Source organism: Bombina bombina, chromosome 5 (genome assembly GCF_027579735.1).
Source record: "Bombina bombina isolate aBomBom1 chromosome 5, aBomBom1.pri, whole genome shotgun sequence".
Taxonomy (NCBI): Eukaryota; Metazoa; Chordata; class Amphibia; order Anura; family Bombinatoridae; genus Bombina; species Bombina bombina.
Window position 1 is genome coordinate 370,068 of NC_069503.1, and position 27,187 is coordinate 397,254.

The following is a 27,187-nucleotide window of genomic DNA, read 5'->3' on the forward strand; positions in this document are numbered from 1 at the left end:
GAGAATAGATATGCTTTATCTCAGAATATGTGTCTGGTGGAGTGATAACCTTATCAGGATTTCGAGCATTCTTTATTTTTCTGTACAATAGATAAGTTTTTAGTAAACACTGTAAGGAAATCCTTCTTTTATATACCCATATAGATATCAGTTAACAGATCCGGCAGTAGAGATATGAGGCGTGCATCTGAGGTTTGATTTTCACCCGGATGCACGGGGCATATAAAGAAATGAGATTTCCGTTTCAGGTAAAAACAAATATTTTGTTTTTGAATAAATTTATTTATAGCACTGTTTGCAATGGATTGTTTGTACAAAGAACCATTGTATATCGTATGTAAGTTTTTAAAATTGCATCGTTTATTGATTTGTTATAATGCCGTAAGCAATTGGGAATTGGGCTTGTACACACACACCCCTGAGGCACTGACCTATTGGACCAAATCAAACCAGTGCCAGAGAGACAACGGACGTGCCTTTGAGAGGGGGGAGGTAACCCAAATTAAACGGCTTATAAAGGAGTGCAGCTTAGGAAAACAGTATGAACTTTAAATCCCCTTGAGAAAGCCTGGTGAAAACCGGGTTAAACACATTGGGGTTACACGTTTGGTGACTCCCTCACAGGGACACATCTGCAGTGCACATACGTTATAAGCAATCCAAGCAGGGCAGCTTTGTGCGGGAATTCCGGATATACCCGCTGACAGACAAGTGTTTGTAACTGAAGATAATCAGCTGCTGTTCTGTTTTTGGCGTGACTAATATCGTGGACACTTTGGTTTTTATGAAAGGCATAATAACCTTGTATATCTAGTAAGTACATTTTAATTAGCGTGTGTACTTTGTATAATAAATCTACACTTGAATCTGTTCTTTTCTGCGCTCTGTTCTTTTTCATATGTGATGTTTAAGCCATGTAATAAAAGTCCCACTCTCCACTTCGCGCCAAATTTGAATTAACACTTTTCGCACCAGTTATGACGCAAACTCCTAAACAACCAACACACTAGTGAATTTTTCCACCGCTTTTGATTGGAATATGCATAATTACATGATTTATGACATCTGCCAATCTGATTCAAATATACATTTTAAACTATCACTAACTAATCAAATTGCTCGATACTTGTGTCATTGATCACTCATCAGAACTTGTAAGTGCCATTTGTTACATTGTGTATTATACTTTGTATGTATATGTGAAATTAGTATTAAAGATAAACATTGGTGCTGACATTAGGACACACAGTGTAATATTTTAGATAATGATTTTAAAATTCAAATTGATGTTTGATTCAATATAATCTTAAGCTGATAGCTCAAAAGGATAGCCCACCTAGCATTAAACTGTCATGATTCAGATACAGCAGAAATTAAAATCACCTCTTTACTGTCATGCTATTTTCAGTGTATTTCTTCCTTCTCTTGGATTTCTTTTTCAATAAGAAATGTCATCTTATATGCCAGCCCATTTTATAACACCTGTGTAGGAGTGGTTTTTAAAACTAGATTGCAATCAGAGGGGTTACACAGGTACAGAGAGAAAACTGGCCCAGGGCTCCATGTACTAAGCCGTCAATTCATCCGTCATTGTAGACGCGGATAAACTCGCCGTTACTCGCCGCGGGCGAAATGGTGTCCGCTGTCGCTATGTACTAATATTCCCCCAATAAATAGACAAGTCTAGCCCGCCGCGAGCAGTTGCGGATTGTTGATAAATTTGACGCCTCGCTCGCCGCGACTAAGCTGATGTACTTAACTTTCAGTTGAATTGTCTGGCCAATTATTAACACGTGACATGCAAGGTGTCACGAACATCATAGTAGTCGCGGGAATAGAATTTTGCTCCTATAAAAGTTCAACTTATCTAAACAACTTTATTATTGTTCAAAATGTTTTGAAGATTGATAACAGAGCGTTATTTTTGTAATATTTATTTACAATTTGGATATGGCTTCATCTGGATCTGATAATATATAAATATTAATATAAAAATAATTATAAAGATTGACAACTATACAATACAAATTTAAAATATAGATTACTCTTTAATTACAGTCGACAAATTGGGCGCAATTTATGTACATGGAAATGAGAGACAAATTAGACGCCAGTTATGCTGTAAGTACAATGCTGATATTACTGCCTTTTATATATGTCTAGACTGGCGTCTAGATTGACTTTCCTATTGTTTTGTACCTTGCCCGCCACCTAAAAGGTGGCGAGGCAAAAATAACGAGGTGGGAGCGGAAATTGTAGCGAGCGGACAAATAGATTTTTTAGTACATTCGTTTTTGGCGAGTTGGTGGTCAAATGTGTCTAATTACAGTGAAAAATGGAGCGGTAGCGAGGTTTGGCGGATAAGTACGCTCGCAATTTTAAAGATGCGAGTTTTAACATAATTGACGGCTTTGTACATATCAGTTTGCGAATTTTGACGCGAGATTTGTTGCGGGTAGCTCGCTGACTGCTTAGTACATGGAGCCCCCAGTCTTAAAATATCCATTAATTGCAAATAAATACATATGATACTCTGATTACATGTTATATGCGCAATTATTCCTGCTCAGAATAATAATACATTTACAATATATAAATATAGTGGTATAAATAAACACAGAGATATGACAGACAACATTGTTTAGAACAAAAAAAGGAACTTAGAGACATGTAAATATGTTTGCAAAAGATTTCAGACATAACACACACACACACATATATATATATATATATATATATATATATGTGTGTGTGTGCAAAGATATATGTACAAATTCTAGCATTAATAATCATTTATAAAAAAAAATGAGTCATATCATGACTTCTAGAAATACAAATACACATTAATTTATGTGAAAGTATCATATAAAAATAAATCTAAAAATAACTTTCTATGAGATATTGTTTGTTGAGGTATAAATGTAGCTATTTCTTGGACAATAACAGATGAAAAATAAAAGATTAGCTTTAGAGAAATGTGCTTGTTTATGGACAGTTATGAAATGGTATAAATAAAGTTGGGAAAAACCCAAATAACCGCGACATCGATTACTGTTAGTTAACAGTCCGATGCTCATCGCACCGTACTTGACGCGCATATTCTTGACAGTTATTTTGATAAATAAGGGGTTCATATGTGGATCCATGGTAGTGATGTCTGGCGAGCGTATTGATGCCGGCGAATGCACTGAGATTAACGCTTTGATAAATAGGCCCCTAAGACTAAATAGAAATTTGCCATCAAAATGAACACTGATTTGACACTTAATTACTGATATATACTGTACATATATAAAAAAATGTATTGTGTGTGCCTACCCTTTGTAATGTAACACTTAATAACTGATATATACTGTACATATATAAACATTTATTGTGTGTGCAGACTTTTGTAATGTAACACTTAATAACTGATATATACTGTGCATATATAAATATTTATTGTGTTTGCAGACCTTATGTAATACAGCATTTAATTACTGATATATACTGTGCATATATAAACATTTATTTTGTGTGCAGACCTTATGTAATGTGACATATAATTACTGATATATACTGTGCATATATAAACATTTATTGTGTGTACAGACCTTATGTAATGCAGCACTTAATTACTGATATATACTGTGCATATATAAACATTTATTGTGTGTGCAGACCTTATGTAATGCAGCACTTAATTACTGATATATACTGTGCATATATAAACATTTATTGTGTGTACAGACCTTATGTAATGCAGCACTTAATCACTGATATATACTGTGCATATATAAACATTTATTGTGTGTGCAGACCTTATGTAATGCAGCACTTAATTACTGATATATACTGTGCATATATAAACATTTATTGTGTGTGCAGACCTTATGTAATGCAGCACTTAATTACTGATATATACTGTGCATATATAAACATTTATTGTGTGTGCAGACCTTATGTAATGTGACATTTAATTACTGATATATACTGTGCATATATAAACATTTATTTTGTGTGCAGACCTTATGTAATGTGACATATAATTACTGATATATACTGTGCATATATAAACATTTATTGTGTTTGCAGACCTTATGTAATACAGCATTTAATTACTGATATATACTGTGCATATATAAACATTTATTTTGTGTGCAGACCTTATGTAATGTGACATTTAATTACTGATATATACTGTGCATATATAAACATTTATTGTGTGTGCAGACCTTATGTAATGCAGCACTTTATTACTGATATATACTGTGCATATATAAACATTTATTGTGTGTGCAGACCTTATGTAATGCAGCACTTAATTACTGATATATACTGTGCATATATAAATATTTATTGTGTGTGCAGACCTTATGTAATGCAGCACTTAATTACTGATATATACTGTGCATATATAAACATTTATTGTGTGTGCAGATCTTATGTAATGCAGCACTTAATTACTGATATATACTGTGCATATATAAATATTTATTGTGTGTGCAGACCTTATGTAATGCAGCACTTAATAACTGATATATACTGTGCATATATAAACATTTATTGTGTGTGCAGACCTTATGTAATGTGACATATAATTACTGATATATACTGTGCATATATAAACATTTATTGTGTGTGCAGACCTTATGTAATGCAGCACTTAATTACTGATATATACTGTGCATATATAAATATTTATTGTGTGTGCAGACCTTATCTAATGCAGCACTTAATTACTGATATATACTGTGCATATATAAACATTTATTGTGTGTGCAGACCTTATGTAATGCAGCACTTAATTACTGATATATACTGTGCATATATAAATATTTATTGTGTGTGCAGACCTTATGTAATGCAGCACTTAATAACTGATATATACTGTACATATATAAACATTTATTGTGTGTGCAGACTTTTGTAATGTAACACTTAATAACTGATATATACTGTGCATATATAAACATTTATTGTTTGTGAATACGTTTTGTAATTTGGCACATAATAACTGATATATACTGTACATATATAAACATTTATTGTGTGTACAGACCCTATGTAATGCAGCACTTAATTACTGATATATACTGTGCATATATAACATTTATTGTGTGTGCAGACTTTATGTAATGCAGCACTTAATTACTGATATATAGTGTGCATATATAAACATTTATTGGGTGTGCAGACTTTATGTAATGCAACACTTAATTACTGATATATACTGTGCATATATAAACATTTATTGTTTGTGAATACGTTTTGTAATTTGGCACATAATAACTGATATATACTGTACATATATAAACATTTATTGTTTGTGAATACGTTTTGTAATTTGGCACATAATAACTGATATATACTGTACATATATAAACATTTATTGTTTGTGAATACGTTTTGTAATTTGGCACATAATAACTGATATATACTGTACATATATAAACATTTATTGTGTGTACAGACCCTATGTAATGCAGCACTTAATTACTGATATATACTGTGCATATATAACATTTATTGTGTGTGCAGACTTTATGTAATGCAGCACTTAATTACTGATATATACTGTGCATATATAAACATTTATTGGGTGTGCAGACTTTATGTAATGCAACACTTAATTACTGATATATACTGTGCATATATAAACATTTATTGTTTGTGAATATGTTTTGTAATTTGGCACATAATAACTGATATATACTGTACATATATAAACATTTATTGTTTGTGAATACGTTTTGTAATTTGGCACATAATAACTGATATATACTGTACATATATAAACATTTATTGTTTGTGAATACGTTTTGTAATTTGGCACATAATTACTGATATATACTGTACATATATAAACATTTATTGTTTGTGAATACGTTTTGTAATTTGGCACATAATAACTAATATATACTGTACATATATAAACATTTATTGTTTGTGAATACGTTTTGTAATTTGGCACATAATAACTAATATATACTGTACATATATAAACATTTATTGTTTGTGAATACGTTTTGTAATTTGGCACATAATAACTAATATATACTGTACATATATAAACATTTATTGTTTGTGAATACGTTTTGTAATTTGGCACATAATTACTGATATATACTGTGCATATATAAACATTTATTGTGTGTACAGACCCTATGTAATGCAGCACTTAATTACTGATATATACTGTGCATATATAAACATTTATTGTGTGTGCAGATCTTATGTAATGCAGCACTTAATTACTGATATATACTGTGCATATATAAATATTTATTGTGTGTGCAGACCTTATGTAATGCAGCACTTAATAACTGATATATACTGTGCATATATAAACATTTATTGTGTGTGCAGACCTTATGTAATGTGACATATAATTACTGATATATACTGTGCATATATAAACATTTATTGTGTGTGCAGACCTTATGTAATGCAGCACTTAATTACTGATATATACTGTGCATATATAAATATTTATTGTGTGTGCAGACCTTATCTAATGCAGCACTTAATTACTGATATATACTGTGCATATATAAACATTTATTGTGTGTGCAGACCTTATGTAATGCAGCACTTAATTACTGATATATACTGTGCATATATAAATATTTATTGTGTGTGCAGACCTTATGTAATGCAGCACTTAATAACTGATATATACTGTACATATATAAACATTTATTGTGTGTGCAGACTTTTGTAATGTAACACTTAATAACTGATATATACTGTGCATATATAAACATTTATTGTTTGTGAATACGTTTTGTAATTTGGCACATAATAACTGATATATACTGTACATATATAAACATTTATTGTGTGTACAGACCCTATGTAATGCAGCACTTAATTACTGATATATACTGTGCATATATAACATTTATTGTGTGTGCAGACTTTATGTAATGCAGCACTTAATTACTGATATATAGTGTGCATATATAAACATTTATTGGGTGTGCAGACTTTATGTAATGCAACACTTAATTACTGATATATACTGTGCATATATAAACATTTATTGTTTGTGAATACGTTTTGTAATTTGGCACATAATAACTGATATATACTGTACATATATAAACATTTATTGTTTGTGAATACGTTTTGTAATTTGGCACATAATAACTGATATATACTGTACATATATAAACATTTATTGTTTGTGAATACGTTTTGTAATTTGGCACATAATAACTGATATATACTGTACATATATAAACATTTATTGTGTGTACAGACCCTATGTAATGCAGCACTTAATTACTGATATATACTGTGCATATATAACATTTATTGTGTGTGCAGACTTTATGTAATGCAGCACTTAATTACTGATATATACTGTGCATATATAAACATTTATTGGGTGTGCAGACTTTATGTAATGCAACACTTAATTACTGATATATACTGTGCATATATAAACATTTATTGTTTGTGAATATGTTTTGTAATTTGGCACATAATAACTGATATATACTGTACATATATAAACATTTATTGTTTGTGAATACGTTTTGTAATTTGGCACATAATAACTGATATATACTGTACATATATAAACATTTATTGTTTGTGAATACGTTTTGTAATTTGGCACATAATTACTGATATATACTGTACATATATAAACATTTATTGTTTGTGAATACGTTTTGTAATTTGGCACATAATAACTAATATATACTGTACATATATAAACATTTATTGTTTGTGAATACGTTTTGTAATTTGGCACATAATAACTAATATATACTGTACATATATAAACATTTATTGTTTGTGAATACGTTTTGTAATTTGGCACATAATAACTAATATATACTGTACATATATAAACATTTATTGTTTGTGAATACGTTTTGTAATTTGGCACATAATTACTGATATATACTGTGCATATATAAACATTTATTGTGTGTACAGACCCTATGTAATGCAGCACTTAATTACTGATATATACTGTGCATATATAACATTTATTGTGTGTGCAGACTTTATGTAATGCAGCACTTAATTACTGATATATACTGTTCATATATAAACATTTATTGTGTGTGCAGACTTTATGTAATGCAACACTTAATTACTGATATATACTGTGCATATATAAACATTTATTGTGTGTGCAGACCTTATGTAATGCAGCACCTAATTAATGATATATACTGTGCATATATAAACATTTATTGTGTGTGCAGACCTTATGTAATGCAGCACTTAATAAATGATATATACTGTGCATATATAAACATTTATTGTGTGTACAGACCTTATGTAATGCAGCACTTAATTACTGATATATACTGTGCATATATAAACAGTTATTGTGTGTGCAGACCTTATGTAATGCGGCACTTAATTACTGATATATACTGTGCATATATAAACAGTTATTGTGTGTGCAGTCCCTATGTAATGCAGCACTTAATTACTGATATATACTGTGCATATATAAACATTTATTGTGTGTGCATACCTTATGTAATGTGACATATAATTACTGATTTATACTGTGCATATATAAACATTTATTGTGTGTGCAGACCTTATGTAATGCAGCACTTAATTACTGATATATACTGTGCATATATAAACATTTATTGTGTGTGCAGACCTTATGTAATGCAGCACCTAATTACTGATATATACTGTGCATATATAAACATTTATTGTGTGTGCAGACCTTATGTAATGCAGCACTTAATTACTGATATATACTGTGCATATATAAACATTTATTGTTTGTGAATACGTTTTGTAATTTGGCACATAATTACTGATATATATACTGTGCATATATAAACAGGTATTGTGTGTACAGACCCTATGTAATGCAGCACTTAATTACTGATATATACTGTGCATATATAACATTTATTGTGTGTGCAGACTTTATGTAATGCAGCACTTAATTACTGATATATACTGTGCATATATAAACATTTATTGTGTGTGCAGACCTTATGTAATGCAGCATTTAATTACTGATATATACTGTGCATATATAAACATTTATTGTGTGTGCAGACTTTATGTAATGCAGCACTTAATTACTGATATATACTGTGCATATATAAACATTTATTGTGTGTGCAGACCTTATGTAATGCAGCACTTAATTACTGATATATACTGTACATATATAAACATGTATTATGTGTGCAGACTTTCTGTAATGCAGCACTTAATTACTGATATATACTGTGCATATATAAACATTTGTGTGTGCAGACCATATGTAATGCGGCACTAATTACTGATAGATACTGTCACTATATAAACATTTGTGTGTGCAGACCTTATATAATACAGCATTTAATTACCAATATATACTGTGCATATGTAAACATTTAATGTGTGTGCAGACCTTATGTAATGCAGCACTTAATTACTGATATATACTGTGCATATATAAACATTTATTGTGTGTACTGACCTTATGTAATGCAGCACTTAATTACTGATATATACTGTGCATATATAAAAATGTATTGTGTGTGCAGACCTTTTGTAATGCAGCATTTAATTACTGATATATACTGTGCATATATAGACAGTTATTGTGTGTGCAGACCTTATCTAATGCAACACTTAATTACTGATATTTACTGTGCATATATAAACAGTTATTGTGTGTGCAGACCTTATGTAATGTAGCACTTAATTACTGATATATACTGTGCATATATAGACAGTTATTGTGTGTGCAGACCTTATGTAATGCAACACTTAATTACTGATATATACTGTGCATATATAAACAGTTATTGTGTGTGCAGACCTTATGTAATGTAGCATTTAATTACTGATATATACTGTGCATATATAGACAGTTATTGTGTGTGCAGACCTTATGTAATGCAACACTTAATTACTGATATATACTGTGCATATATAAACATTTATTGTGTGTGCAGACCTTATGTAATGCGGCACTTAATTACTGATATATACTGTGCATATATAAACAGTTATTGTGTGTGCAGTCCCTATGTAATGCAGCACTTAATTACTGATATATACTGTGCATATATAAACATTTAATGTGTGTGCAGACCTTATGTAATGTGGCACTTAATTACTGATATATACCTTGCATATATAAACATTTATTGTTTGTGAATACGTTTTGTAATTTGGCACATAATTACTGATATATATACTGTGCATATATAAACAGGTATTGTGTGTACAGACCCTATGTAATGCAGCACTTAATTACTGATATATACTGTGCATATATAACATTTATTGTGTGTGCAGACTTTATGTAATGCAGCACTTAATTACTGATATATACTGTGCATATATAAACAGGTATTGTGTGTGCAGACCTTATGTAATGCAGCATTTAATTACTGATATATACTGTGCATATATAAACATTTATTGTGTGTGCAGACTTTATGTAATGCAGCACTTAATTACTGATATATACTGTGCATATATAAACATTTATTATGTGTGCAGACTTTCTGTAATGCAGCACTTAATTACTGATATATACTGTGCATATATAAACATTTGTGTGTGCAGACCATATGTAATGCGGCACTAATTACTGATATATTCTGTCACTATATAAACATTTGTGTGTGCAGACCTTATATAATACAGCATTTAATTACCGATATATACTGTGCATATATAAACATTTATTGTGTGTGCAGACCTTATGTAATGTGACATATAATTACTGATATATACTGTGCATATATAAACATTTATTGTGTGTGCAGACCTTATGTAATGCGGCACTTAATTACTGATATATACTGTGCATATATAAACATTTATTGTGTGTGCAGACCTTGTGTAATGCAGCACCTAATTACTGATATATACTGTGCATATATAAATATTTATTGTGTGTGCAGACCTTATGTAATGCAGCACTAATTACTGATATATACTGTGCATATATAAACATTTATTGTGTGTGCAGACCTTATGTAATGTGACATATAATTACTGATATATACTGTGCATATATAACATTTATTGTGTGTGCAGACCTTATATAATGTGACATATAATTACTGATATATACTGTGCATATATAAACATTTATTGTGTGTGCAGACCTTATGTAATGCGGCACTTAATTACTGATATATACTGTGCATATATAAACAGTTATTGTGTGTGCAGACCATATGTAATGTGACACTTAATTACTGATATATACTGTGCATATATAAACATTTATTGTGTGTGCAGGCCTTATGTAATTTGACATATAATTACTGATATATACTGTGCATATATAAACATTTATTGTGTGTGCAGACCTTATGTAATGCGGCACTTAATTACTGATATATACTGTGCATATATAAACAGTTATTGTGTGTGCAGACCTTATGTAATGTGACATATGATTACTGATATATACTGTGCATATATAACATTTATTGTGTGTGCAGACCTTATATAATGTGACATATAATTACTGATATATACTGTGCATATATAAACATTTATTGTGTGTGCAGACCTTATGTAATGCGGCACTTAATTACTGATATATACTGTGCATATATAAACAGTTATTGTGTGTGCAGACCATATGTAATGTGACACTTAATTACTGATATATACTGTGCATATATAAACATTTATTGTGTGTGCAGGCCTTATGTAATGTGACATATAATTACTGATATATACTGTGCATATATAAACATTTATTGTGTGTGCAGACCTTATGTAATGCGGCACTTAATTACTGATATATACTGTGCATATATAAACAGTTATTGTGTGTGCAGACCTTATGTAATGTAGCATTTAATTACTGATATATACTGTGCATATATAAACAGTTATTGTGTGTGCAGACCTTATGTAATGTAGCATTTAATTACTGATATATACTGTGCATATATAAACAGTTATTGTGTGTGCAGACCTTATGTAATGTGACACATAATTACTGATATATACTGTGCATATATAAACAGTTATTGTGTGTGCAGGCCTTATGTAATGTGACATATAATTACTGATATATACTGTGCATACATAAACATTTATTGTGTGTGCAGACCTTATGTAATGTGACACTTAATTACTGATATATACTGTGCATATATAACATTTATTGTGTGTGCAGACCTTGTGTAATGTGACATATAATTACTGATATATACTGTGCTTATATAAACATTTATTGTGTGTGCAGACCTTATGTAATGTAGCACTAATTACTGATATATACTGTGCATATATAAACATTTATTGTGTGTGCAGACCTTATGTAATGCAGCACTTAATTACTGATATATACTGTGCATATATAAACATTTATTGTGTGTGCAGACCTTATGTAATGTGACATATAATTACTGATATATACTGTGCATATATAAACATTTATTGTGTGTGCAGACCTTATGTAATGCGACACTTAATTACTGATATATACTGTGCATATATAAACATTTATTGTGTATGCAGACCTTATGTAATGTGACACTTAATTACTGATATATACTGTGCATATATAAACATTTATTGTGTGTGCAGACCTTATGTAATGTGACATATAATTACTGATATATACTGTGCATATATAAACATTTATTGTGTGTGCAGACCTTATGTAATGCAGCACTTAATTACTGATATATACTGTGCATATATAAACATTTATTGTGTGTGCAGACCTTATGTAATGTTGCACTTAATTACTGATATATACTGTGTATATATAAATATTTATTGTGTGTGCAGACCTTATGTAATGCAGCACTTAATTACTGATATATACAGTGCATATATAAATATTTATTGTGTGTGCAGACCTTATGTAATGTGACACTTAATTACTGATATATACTGTGCATATATAAACATGTGTGTGCAGACCTTATGTAATACAGCACTTAATTACTGATATATACTGTGCATACATAAACATTTATTGTGTGTGCAGACCTTATGTAATGTGACACTTAATTACTGATATATACTGTGCATACATAAACATTTATTGTGTGTGCAGACCTTATGTAATGTGACACTTAATTACTGATATATACTGTGCATACATAAACATTTATTGTGTGTGCAGACCTTATGTAATGTGACATATAATTACTGATATATACTGTACATATATAAACATTTATTGTGTGTGCAGACCTTATGTAATGTGACATATAATTACTGATATATACTGTGCATATATAAACATTTATTGTGTGTGCAGACCTTATGTAATGTGACATATAATTACTGATATATACTGTGCATATATAAACATTTATTGTGTGCGCAGACCTTATGTAATGTGACATATAATTACTGATATATACTGTGCATATATAAACATTTATTGTGTGTGCAGACCTTATGTAATGTAGCGCTTAATTACTGATATATACTGTACATATATAAACATTTATTGTGTGTGCAGACCTTATGTAATGTAGCACTTAATTACTGATATATACAGTGCATATATAAACATTTATTGTGTGTGCAGGCCTTATGTAATGTAGCACTTAATTACCGATATATACTGTGCATATATAAACATTTATTGTGTGTGCAGACCTTTTGTAATGCAGCACTTAATTACTGATATATACTGTGCATATATAAACATTTATTGTGTGTACAGACCTTATGTAATGTAGCACCTAATTACTGATATATACATTTATTGTGTGTGCAGACCTTATGTAATGTGACATATAATTACTGATATATACTGTGCATATATAACATTTATTGTGTGTGCAGACCTTTTGTAATGCGGCACTTAATTACTGATATATACTGTGCATATATAAACATTTATTGTGTGTGCAGACCTTATGTAATGTAGCGCTTAATTACTGATATATACTGTGCATATATAAACAGTTATTGTGTGTGCAGGCCTTATGTAATGTGACATATAATTACTGATATATACTGTGCATATATAAACATTTATTGTGTGTACAGACCTTATGTAATGCGGCACTTAATTACTGATATATACTGTGCATATATAACATTTATTGTGTGTGCAGACCTTATGTAATGTGACACTTAATTACTGATATATACTGTGCATATATAACATTTATTGTGTGTGCAGACCTTATGTAATGTGGCGCTTAATTACTGATATATACTGTGCATATATAAATATTTATTGTGTGTGCAGACCTTATGTAATGTAGCATTAATTACTGATATATACTGTGCATATATAAACATTTATTGTGTGTGCAGACCTTATGTAATGTAGCATTAATTACTGATATATACTGTGCATATATAACATTTATTGTGTGTGCAGACCTTATGTAATGTGACACTTAATTACTGATATATACTGTGCATATATAACATTTATTGTGTGTGCAGACCTTATGTAATGTGGCGCTTAATTACTGATATATACTGTGCATATATAAACATTTATTGTGTGTGCAGACTTTATGTAATGCAGCACTTAATTACTGATATATACTGTGCATATATAAACATTTATTGTGTGTGCAGACCTTGTGTAATGTGACACTTAATTACTGATATATACTGTGCATATATAAACATTTATTGTGTGTGCAGACCTTATGTAATGTGACATATAATTACTGATATATACTGTACATATATAAACATTTATTGTGTGTGCAGACTTTATGTAATGCAGCACTTAATTACTGATATATACTGTGCATATATAAACAGTTATTGTGTGTGCAGACCATATGTAATGTGACATATAATTACTGATATATACTGTGCATATATAAACATTTATTGTGTGTGCAGACCTTATGTAATGTTGCACTTAATAACTGATATATACTGTGCATATATAAACATTTATTGTGTGTGCAGACCTTATGTAATGTGACATATAATTACTGATATATACTGTGCATATATAAACATTTATTGTGTGTGCAGACCTTATGTAATGTAGCACTAATTACTGATATATACTGTGCATATATAAACATTTATTGTGTGTGCAGACCTTTTGTAATGTGGCACCTAATTACTGATATATACTGTGCATATATAAATATTTATTGTGTGTGCAGACCTTGTGTAATGTAGCACTAATTACTGATATATACTGTGCATATATAAACATTTATTGTGTGTGCAGACCTTATGTAATGCAGCACTTAATTACTGATATATACTGTGCATATATAAACATTTATTGTGTGTGCAGACCTTATGTAATGCGGCACTTAATTACTGATATATACTGTGCATATATAAACATTTATTGTGTGTGCAGACCTTATGTAATGCGGCACTTAATTACTGATATATACTGTGCATATATAACATTTATTGTGTGTGCAGACCTTATGTAATGTGGCACTTAATTACTGATATATACTGTGCATATATAAACATTTATTGTGTGTGCAGACCTTATGTAATGCAGCATTAATTACTGATATATACTGTGCATATATAAACATTTATTGTGTGTGCAGACCTTATGTAATACAGCACTTAATTACTGATATATACTGTGCATATATAAACATTTATTGTGTGTGCAGACCTTATGTAATGTAGCATTTAATTACTGATATATACTGTGCATATATAAACATTTATTGTGTGTGCAGACCTTATGTAATGTGACATATAATTACTGATATATACTGTGCATATATAAACATTTATTGTGTGTGCAGACCTTATGTAATGTGACATATAATTACTGATATATACTGTGCATATATAAACATTTATTGTGTGTGCAGACCTTATGTAATGCTGTGCTTAATTACTGATATATACTGTGCGTATATAAACATTTATTGTGTGTGCAGACCTTATGTAATGCGGCACTTAATTACTGATATATACTGTGCATATATAAACATTTAATGTGTGTGCAGACCTTATGTAATGTGACATATAATTACTGATATATACTGTGCATATATAAACATTTATTGTGTGTGCAGACCTTATGTAATGCAGCACTTAATTACTGATATATACTGTGCATATATAAACATTTATTGTGTGTGCAGACCTTATGTAATGCGGCACTTAATTACTGATATATACTGTGCATATATAAACATTTATTGTGTGTGCAGACCTTATGTAATGTGACATATAATTACTGATATATACTGTGCATATATAAACATTTATTGTGTGTGCAGACCTTATGTAATGTGACATATAATTACTGATATATACTGTGCATATATAAACATTTATTGTGTGTGCAGCCCTTATGTAATGTGACATATAATTACTGATATATACTGTGCATATATAAACATTTATTGTGTGTACAGACCTTATGTAATGTGACATATAATTACTGATATATACTGTGCATATATAAACATTTATTGTGTGTGCAGACCTTATGTAATGTGACATATAATTACTGATATATACTGTGCATATATAAACATTTATTGTGTGTGCAGACCTTATGTAATGTGACATATAATTACTGATATATACTGTGCATATATAAACAGTTATTGTGTGCGCAGACCTTATGCAATGTGACATATAATTACTGATATATACTGTACATATATAAACATTTATTGTGTGTGCAGACCTTATGTAATGTAGCACTTAATTACTGATATATACAGTGCATATATAAACATTTATTGTGTGTGCATACCTTATGTAATGCAGCACTTAATTACTGATATATACTGGGCATATATAAACATTTATTGTGTGTGCAGACCTTATGTAATGTGGCGCTTAATTACTGATATATACTGTGCATATATAAACATTTATTGTGTGTGCAGACCTTATGTAATGCAGCACTTAATTACTGATATATACTGTGCATATATAAACATTTATTGTGTGTGCAGACCTTATGTAATGTGACATATAATTACTGATATATACTGTGCATATATAAACACTTATTGTGTGTGCAGACCTTATGTAATGTGACATATAATTACTGATATATACTGTGCATATATAAACATTTATTGTGTGTGCAGACCTTATGTAATGCAGCACTTAATTACTGATATATACTGTGCATATATAAACATTTATTGTGTGTGCAGACCTTATGTAATGCAGCACTTAATTACTGATATATACTGTGCATATATAAACATTTATAGCGTGTGCAGACCTTATGTAATGTAGCACTTAATTACTGATATATACTGTGCATATATAAACATTTATAGCGTGTGCAGACCTTATGTAATGTAGCACTTAATTACTGATATATACTGTGCATATATAAACATTTATTGTGTGTGCAGACCTTATGTAATGTGACATATAATTACTGATATATACTGTGCATATATAAACATTTATTGTGTGTGCAGACCTTATGTAATGTGACTTAATCACTGATATATACTGTGCATATATAAACATTTATTGTGTGTGCAGACCTTATGTAATGTGACATATAATTACTGATATATACTGTGCATATATAAACATTTATTGTGTGTGCAGACCTTATGTAATGTGACATATAATTACTGATATATACTGTGCATATATAAACATTTATTGTGTGTGCAGACCTTATGTAATGTGACTTAATCACTGATATATACTGTGCATATATAAACATTTATTGTGTGTGCAGACCTTATGTAATGTGACATATAATTACTGATATATACTGTGCATATATAAACATTTATTGTGTGTGCAGACCTTATGTAATGTGACATATAATTACTGATATATACTGTGCATATATAAACATTTATTGTGTGTGCAGCCCTTATGTAATGTGACATATAATTACTGATATATACTGTGCATATATAAACATTTATTGTGTGTACAGACCTTATGTAATGTGACATATAATTACTGATATATACTGTGCATATATAAACATTTATTGTGTGTGCAGACCTTATGTAATGTGACATATAATTACTGATATATACTGTGCATATATAAACATTTATTGGGTGTGCAGACCTTATGTAATGTAGCATTTAATTACTGATATATACTGTGCATATATAAACACTTATTGTGTGTGCAGCCCTTATGTAATGTGACATATAATTACTGATATATACTGTGCATATATTAACATTTATTGTGTGTGCGCAGACCTTATATCTTAATAATTGTCATTGCAATATCTCTATTCTCAGCCCAGCAAGATGAAGAGGAAGTTCTCATCATTCTTTAAAAGTTTGGTCATTGAACTGGATAAAGATTTATATGGACCAGACAATCATCTAGTGGAGGTGAGTTTGTGTGAGTATGAGTGTGTGTATTAAAGTGAGTGTGTGAGCTTGTGAGTGAGTGTAGGCATGTGAGGGAGTGTGCATATTAGAGTGTGTGTGAGGATGCCAATATGTGTGCTTGTGAGGGTGTATTAGTGTGTGAGATTGTGAGTGAGTGCAGGCATTTGAGGGAGTGTGCATATTAGAGTGTGTGTGAGGATGCCAATATGAGTGCTTGTGAGGGTGTATTAGTGTGTGAGATTGTGAGTGAGTGTGATTATGAGCATGTGAGGGGGAATGTATATTAGTGTGTGTGAGTGTGTTTATGAGGGAGTGTATATTACAGGGTGTGACGTTGTATAAATATGAGTATGCGTGTGCACGGGTATTAGAGTGTGTGAGTATGGGCATATGAGGGAGTTTGTGTGAATGAGGAGGAGTGTATATTACAGGGTGTCACGTTGTATAAATATGAGTATGCGTGTGCACGGGTATTAGAGTGTGTGAGTATGGGCATATGAGGCAGTTTGTGTGAATGAGGAGGAGGGTATATTACAGGGTGTAACGTTGTATAAATATGAGTATGCATGTGCACGGGTATTAGAGTGTGTGAGTATGGGCATATGAGGCAGTTTGTGTGAATGAGGAGGAGTGTATATTACAGGGTGTGACGTTGTATAAATATGAGTATGCGTGTGCACGGGTATTAGAGTGTGTGAGTATGGGCATATGAGGCAGTTTGTGTGAATGAGGAGGAGTGTATATTACAGGGTGTAACGTTGTATAAATATGAGTATGCGTGTGCACAGGTATTAGAGTGTGTGAGTATGGGCATATGAGGCAGTTTGTGTGAATGAGGAGGAGTGTATATTACAGGGTGTGACGTTGTATAAATATGAGTATGCGTGTGCACGGGTATTAGAGTGTGTGAGTATGGGCATATGAGGCAGTTTGTGTGAATGAGGAGGAGTGTATATTACAGGGTGTGAGGTTGTATAAATATGAGTATGCGTGTGCACGGGTATTAGAGTGTGTGAGTATGGGCATATGAGGGAGTTTGTGTGAATGAGGAGGAGGGTATATTACAGGGTGTGACGTTGTATAAATATGAGTATGCGTGTGCACAGGTATTAGAGTGTGTGAGTATGGGCATATGAGGGAGTTTGTGTGAATGAGGAGGAGTGTATATTACAGGGTGTGACGTTGTATAAATATGAGTATGCGTGTGCACGGGTATTAGAGTGTGTGAGTATGGGCATATGAGGGAGTTTGTGTGAATGAGGAGGAGTGTATATTACAGGGTGTGACGTTGTATAAATATGAGTATGCATGTGCACGGGTATTAGAGTGTGTGAGTATGGGCATATGAGGCAGTTTGTGTGAATGACGAGGAGTGTATATTACAGGGTGTGACGTTGTATAAATATGAGTATGCGTGTGCACGGGTATTAGAGTGTGTGAGTATATGTATATGAGGCAGTTTGTGTGAGTGAGGAGTGTATATTACAGGGTGTGAAGTTGTATAAATATGAGTATGCGTGTGCACGGGTATTAGAGTGTGTGAGTATGGGCATATGAGGGAGTTTGTGTGAATGAGGAGGAGGGTATATTACAGGGTGTGACGTTGTATAAATATGAGTATGCATGTGCACGGGTATTAGAGTGTGTGAGTATGGGCATATGAGGCAGTTTGTGTGAATGACGAGGAGTGTATATTACAGGGTGTGACGTTGTATAAATATGAGTATGCGTGTGCACGGGTATTAGAGTGTGTGAGTATATGTATATGAGGCAGTTTGTGTGAGTGAGGAGTGTATATTACAGGGTGTGAAGTTGTATAAATATGAGTATGCGTGTGCACGGGTATTAGAGTGTGTGAGTATGGGCATATGAGGGAGTTTGTGTGAGTGAGGAGGAGTGTATATTACAGGGTGTGACGTTGTATAAATATGAGTATGCGTGTGCACGGGTATTAGAGTGTGTGAGTATGGGCATATGAGGGAGTTTGTGTGAGTGAGGAGGAGTGTATATTACAGGGTGTGAAGTTGTATAAATATGAGTATGCGTGTGCACGGGTATTAGAGTGTGTGAGTATGGGCATATGAGGGAGTTTGTGTGAATGAGGAGGAGTGTATATTACAGGGTGTGACGTTGTATAAATATGAGTATGCGTGTGCACGGGTATTAGAGTATGTGAGTATGGGCATATGAGGGAGTTTGTGTGAGTGAGGAGGAGTGTATATTACAGGGTATGAAGTTGTATAAATATGAGTATGCGTGTGCACGGGTATTAGAGTGTGTGAGTATGGGCATATGAGGCAGTTTGTGTGAATGAGGAGGAGTGTATATTACAGGGTGTGAAGTTGTATAAATATGAGTATGCGTGTGCACGGGTATTAGAGTGTGTGAGTATGGGCATATGAGGGAGTTTGTGTGAGTGAGGAGGAGTGTATATTACAGGGTATGAAGTTGTATAAATATGAGTATGCGTGTGCACGGGTATTAGAGTGTGTGAGTATGGGCATATGAGGCAGTTTGTGTGAATGAGGAGGAGTGTATATTACAGGGTGTGAAGTTGTATAAATATGAGTATGCGTGTGCACGGGTATTAGAGTGTGTGAGTATGGGCATATGAGGCAGTTTGTGTGAATGAGGAGGAGTGTATATTACAGGGTGTGAAGTTGTATAAATATGAGTATGCGTGTGCACGGGTATTAGAGTGTGTGAGTATGGGCATATGAGGGAGTTTGTGTTTATGAGGGAGTGTATATTACAGGGTGTGACGTTGTATAAATATGAGAATGCGTGTGCACGGGTATTAGAGTGTGTGAGTATGGGCATATGAGGGAGTTTGTGTGAATGAAGAGGAGTGTATATTACAGGGTGTGACGTTGTATAAATATGAGTATGCGTGTGCACGGGTATTAGAGTGTGTGAGTATGGGCATATGAGGGAGTTTGTGTTTATGAGGGAGTGTATATTACAGGGTGTGACGTTGTATAAATATGAGTATACGTGTGCACGGGTATTAGAGTGTGTGAGTATGGGCATATGAGGGAGTTTGTGTGAATGAGGAGGAGTGTATATTACAGGGTGTGAAGTTGTATAAATATGAGTATACGTGTGCACGGGTATTAGAGTGTGTGAGTATGGGCATATGAGGGAGTTTGTGTGAATGAGGAGGAGTGTATATTACAGGGTGTGACGTTGTATAAATATGAGTATACGTGTGCACGGGTATTAGAGTGTGTGAGTATGGGCATATGAGGGAGTTTGTGTGAATGAGGAGGAGTGTATATTACAGGGTGTGAAGTTGTATAAATATGAGTATACGTGTGCACGGGTATTAGAGTGTGTGAGTATGGGCATATGAGGGAGTTTGTGTGAATGAGGAGGAGTGTATATTACAGGGTGTGAAGTTGTATAAATATGAGTATGCGTGTGCACGGGTATTAGAGTGTGTGAGTATGGGCATATGAGGGAGTTTGTGTGAATGAGGAGGAGTGTATATTACAGGGTGTGAAGTTGTATAAATATGAGTATGCGTGTGCACGGGTATTAGAGTGTGTGAGTATGGGCATATGAGGGAGTTTGTGTGAGTGAGGAGGAGTGTATATTACAGGGTGTGACGTTGTATAAATATGAGTATACGTGTGCACAGGTATTAGAGTGTGTGAGTATGGGCATATGAGGGAGTTTGTGTGAGTGAGGAGGAGTGTATATTACAGGGTGTGACGTTGTATAAATATGAGTATGCGTGTGCACAGGTATTAGAGTGTATGAGTATGGGCATATGAGGGAGTTTGTGTGAATGAGGAGGAGTGTATATTACAGGGTGTGACGTTGTATAAATATGAGTATACGTGTGCACAGGTATTAGAGTGTGTGAGTATGGGCATATGAGGCAGTTTGTGTGAATGAGGAGGAGTGTATATTACAGGGTGTGACGTTGTATAAATATGAGTATGCGTGTGCACGGGTATTAGAGTGTATGAGTATGGGCATATGAGGGAGTTTGTGTGAATGAGGAGGAGTGTATATTACAGGGTGTGAAGTTGTATAAATATGAGTATGCGTGTGCACGGGTATTAGAGTGTGTGAGTATGGGCATATGAGGGAGTTTGTGTGAATGAGGAGGAGTGTATATTACAGGGTGTGAAGTTGTATAAATATGAGTATACGTGTGCACGGGTATTAGAGTGTGTGAGTATGGGCATATGAGGCAGTTTGTGTGAATGAGGAGGAGTGTATATTACAGGGTGTGAAGTTGTATAAATATGAGTATGCGTGTGCACGGGTATTAGAGTGTGTGAGTATGGGCATATGAGGGAGTTTGTGTGAATGAAGAGGAGTGTATATTACAGGGTGTGAAGTTGAATAAATATGAGTATGCGTGTGCACGGGTATTAGAGTGTGTGAGTATGGGCATATGAGGGAGTTTGTGTGAATGAGGAGGAGTGTATATTACAGGGTGTGAAGTTGTATAAATATGAGTATGCGTGTGCACGGGTATTAGAGTATGTGAGTATGGGCATATGAGGCAGTTTGTGTGAGTGAGGAGGAGTGTATATTACAGGGTGTGACGTTGTATAAATATGAGTATGCGTGTGCACGGGTATTAGAGTGTGTGAGTATGGGCATATGAGGCAGTTTGTGTGAATGAGGAGGAGTGTATATTACAGGGTGTGACGTTGTATAAATATGAGTATGCGTGTGCACAGGTATTAGAGTGTGTGAGTATGGGCATATGAGGGAGTTTGTGTGAATGAGGAGGAGTGTATATTACAGGGTGTGAAGTTGTATAAATATGAGTATGCGTGTGCACAGGTATTAGACTGTGTGAGTATGGGCATATGAGGGAGTTTGTGTGAATGAGGAGGAGTGTATATTACAGGGTGTGACATTGTATAAATATGAGTATGCGTGTGCACGGGTATTAGAGTGTGTGAGTATGGGCATATGAGGGAGTTTGTGTGAATGAGGAGGAGTGTATATTACAGGGTGTGAAGTTGTATAAATATGAGTATGCGTGTGCACGGGTATTAGAGTATGTGAGTATGGGCATATGAGGGAGTTTGTGTGAATGAGGAGGAGTGTATATTACAGGGTGTGACGTTGTATAAATATGAGTATGCGTGTGCACGGGTATTAGAGTGTGTGAGTATGGGCATATGAGGGAGTTTGTGTGAATGAGGAGGAGTGTATATTACAGGGTGTGACGTTGTATAAATATGAGTATGCGTGTGCACGGGTATTAGAGTGTGTGAGTATGGGCATATGAGGGAGTGTATATTACAGTGTATAAATATGAGTATGCGTGTGCACGGGTATTAGAGTGTGTGAGTATGGGCATATGAGGGAGTGTATATTACAGTGTATAAATATGAGTATGCGTGTGCACGGGTATTAGAGTGTGTGAGTATGGGCATATGAGGGAGTGTATATTACAGTGTATAAATATGAGTATGCGTGTGCACGGGTATTAGAGTGTGTGAGTATAAATGTGTGAGTGTGCGCATGTCACCAATCGTCACTTAGATGAAACAGCGCAAACACTAAGGGGCTAAATTATCAAGCTGCGAATGGAGCTTAACGCCCCTGTTCCGCATGAGCCTTCAGGCTTGCCAGAAACAGCAGTTATGACGCAGCGGTCTAAAGACCACTGCTCCATTACTTATCCGCCTGCTCTGAGGCCGCGGTCTTCAATTCGCCCGATCCTATACAATCAGGCTGATTAAAAGCCGATTGGCCGCGAATCAGCAGGGGGCGGCATTGCATAAGCAGTTCACAAGAACTGCTTGTGCAATGATAAATGCCGACAACGTATGATGTTGGCATTTATCAATGTGCGGCGGACATGATACGCTACATCGTATCTGCTCGCACTTACATAAATCAGCCCCTAAGACACAAATGACTTTCACCCCTCATTATGTCTAGTTCTCCGCACTCTTGAAATTAAATCACTTAAAATACATTCCTGGAATGTGGGGGGGATTTCCTCTCCCATTAAGAGAAAGAAAATAATAAATAATTTAAAAAAATCCTCCCCAGGCATTGCTCTTATACAAGAGACACGCTTAAACGAGCACGAAGCTGGGAAATTAAAGATGGGTTGGATTGGTGAGGTTTTAGCGGCTCCTGCAATAGGTAGGAAAAGGGGCGTGGCCTGCCTGTTTAATAAAAATTTAGATTACGAAATTAAATCGAAATTTCTAGATAAGGACTGAAGATTTTTAATTTTAAGAGTCTCTATACAAGGGCTCAACCTAACCGTTTGCACTGTGTATGCACCTAATAAGTACTGTCCGATATTCTGGAAACATTTGTTCTCTAAGCTTATAGATCATATAGACTCGCAAATCATAGTGAGAGGCGATTTTAACAGTGTGTTTAAGCCTTATCTTGATCGGTTGAAAACTGCACAGATTGATAGATATTCAAGACAAGCAAAAAGTCTTGGTAGTGTTGCTAAAAGTCTTAAATTGAAAGACGTTTGGAGGCTTCAGCACCAGACGAGAGAGCTTATACTTGTGAATCTAAGTCCTATAAGAACTTTTCAAGAATAGATATGATATTAATAAGTGAATCTCTTTTGGGTGCTGAAATCTCTTCGGATATCTCTAACATTTTGGTGTCGGATCATGCAATTACTGTATATCTATATCAATTAATTATTTTAACTTTCAACAGAACAAAAAGACAAGCTTTTTCTTTCCTTCTTTCCTTATCTCCAACATTAAATTTAGAAATTGGTTACAATCTAAATGGAGAGAATTTGTTCAATTTAATAAAAGTTACCTGTCGAAGATAGAAATTTTTTGGGAGTCAGCCAAAGCCTTCCCTAGAGGACAAATTAAGGCATATATGAGTGCTAGGAAAAAGAGTCTTAGGATTAGAGAGATTCAATGGTCTAACCAGTTAAAGAATAAATATTTAAAATATCAATCCAGTAGTTAAGGGGTATAGCAGGTAGAGTAGTCAGACAGGCAGGGTTCAGCAGCAGTATAACAATCCAGTAATTAAGGGGTATAGCAGGTAGAGTGGTCAGACAGGCAGGGTTCAGCAGCAGTATAACAATCCAGTAGTTAAGAGGTATAGCAGGTAGAGTAGTCAGACAGGCAGGGTTCAGCTGCAGTATAACAATCCAGTAGTTAAGGGGTATAGCAGGTAGAGTAGTCAGACAGGCAGGGTTCAGCAGCAGTATAACAATCCAGTAGTTAAGAGGTATAGCAGGCAGAGTAGTCAGACAGGCAGGGTTCAGCAGCAGTATAACAATCCAGTAATTAAGGGGTATAGCAGGTAGAGTAGTCACACAGACAGGGTTCAGCAGCAGTATAACAATCCAGTAATTAAGGGGTATAGCTGGTAGAGTAGTCACACAGACAGGGTTCAGCAGCAGTATAACAATCCAGTAGTTAAGGGGTATAGCAGGTAGAGTAGTCACACAGGCAGGGTTCAGCAGCAGTATAACAATCCAGTAGTTAAGAGGTATAGCAGGCAGAGTAGTCAGACAGGCAGGGTTCAGCAGCAGTATAACAATCCAGTAGTTAAGGGGTATAGCAGGTAGAGTAGTCAGACAGGCAGGGTTCAGCAGCAGTATAACAATCCAGTAGTTAAGGGGTATAGCAGGTAGAGTAGTCAGACAGGCAGGGTTCAGCAGCAGTATAACAATCCAGTAGTTAAGGGGTATAGCAGGTAGAGTAGTCAGACAGGCAGGGTTCAGCAGCAGTATAACAATCCAGTAGTTAAGGGGTATAGCAGGTAGAGTAGTCAGACAGGCAGGGTTCAGCAGCAGTATAACAATCCAGTGGTTAAGGGGTATAGCAGGTAGAGTAGTCACACAGGCAGGGTTCAGCAGCAGTATAACAATGCAGTAGTTAAGGGGTATAGCAGGTAGAGTAGTCACACAGGCAGGGTTCAGCAGCAGTATAACAATGCAGTAGTTAAGGGGTATAGCAGGTAGAGTAGTCACACAGGCAGGGTTCAGCAGCAGTATAACAATCCAGTAGTTAAGGGGTATAGCAGGTAGAGTAGTCAGACAGGCAGGGTTCAGCAGCAGTATAACAATCCAGTAGTTAAGGGGTATAGCAGGTAGAGTAGTCAGACAGGCAGGGTTCAGCTGCAGTATAACAACCCAGTAGTTAAGGGGTATAGCAGACAGAGTAGTCAGACAGGCAGGGTTCAGCAGCAGTATAACAACCCAGTAGTTAAGGGGTATAGCAGGCAGAGTAGTCAGACAGGCAGGGTTCAGCAGCAGTATAACAATGCAGTAGTTAAGGGGTATAACAGGTAGAGTAGTCAGACAGGCAGGGTTCAGCAGCAGTATAACAATCCAGTAGTTAAGGGGTATAGCAGGTAGAGTAGTCAGACAGGCAGGGTTCAGCAGCAGTATAACAATCCAGTAATTAAGGGGTATAGCAGGCGTCAGACAGGCAGGGTTCAGCAGCAGTATAACAATCCAGTAGTTAAGGGGTATAGCAGGTAGAGTAGTCAGACAGACAGGGTTCAGCAGCAGTATAACAATCCAGTAGTTAAGGGGTATAGCAGGTAGAGTAGCCACACAGGCAGGGTTCAGCAGCAGTATAACAATCCAGTAGTTAAGGGGTATAGCAGGTAGAGTAGTCACACAGGCAGGGTTCAGCAGCAGTATAACAATCCAGTAATTAAGGGGTATAGCAGGCAGAGTAGTCAGACAGGCAGGGTTCAGCAGCAGTATAACAATCCAGTAGTTAAGGGGTATAGCAGGTAGAGTAGTCAGACAGACAGGGTTCAGCAGCAGTATAACAATCCAGTAGTTAAGGGGTATAGCAGGTAGAGTAGTCAGACAGACAGGGTTCAGCAGCAGTATAACAATCCAGTAGTTAAGGGGTATAGCAGGTAGAGTAGTCAGACAGGCAGGGTTCAGCAGCAGTATAACAATCCAGTAATTAAGGGGTATAGCAGGAAGAGTAGTCAGACAGGCAGGGTTCAGC

General features: G+C 34.2%; 1 protein-coding gene across 3 annotated transcripts in view; it reads left to right on the forward strand.

Annotated features, from left to right (window-relative positions):
* Positions 1-27,187, forward strand: part of SMARCD3 (SWI/SNF related, matrix associated, actin dependent regulator of chromatin, subfamily d, member 3) — a 526,715-nt gene that overhangs the window by 252,056 nt on the left and 247,472 nt on the right. For all 3 annotated transcript variants that reach the window (XM_053713245.1, XM_053713246.1, XM_053713244.1), the window contains exon 6: positions 18,138-18,233. In XM_053713245.1, the coding sequence (XP_053569220.1) occupies positions 18,138-18,233 (96 nt within the window). The remainder of the gene's footprint in view (positions 1-18,137; positions 18,234-27,187) is intronic.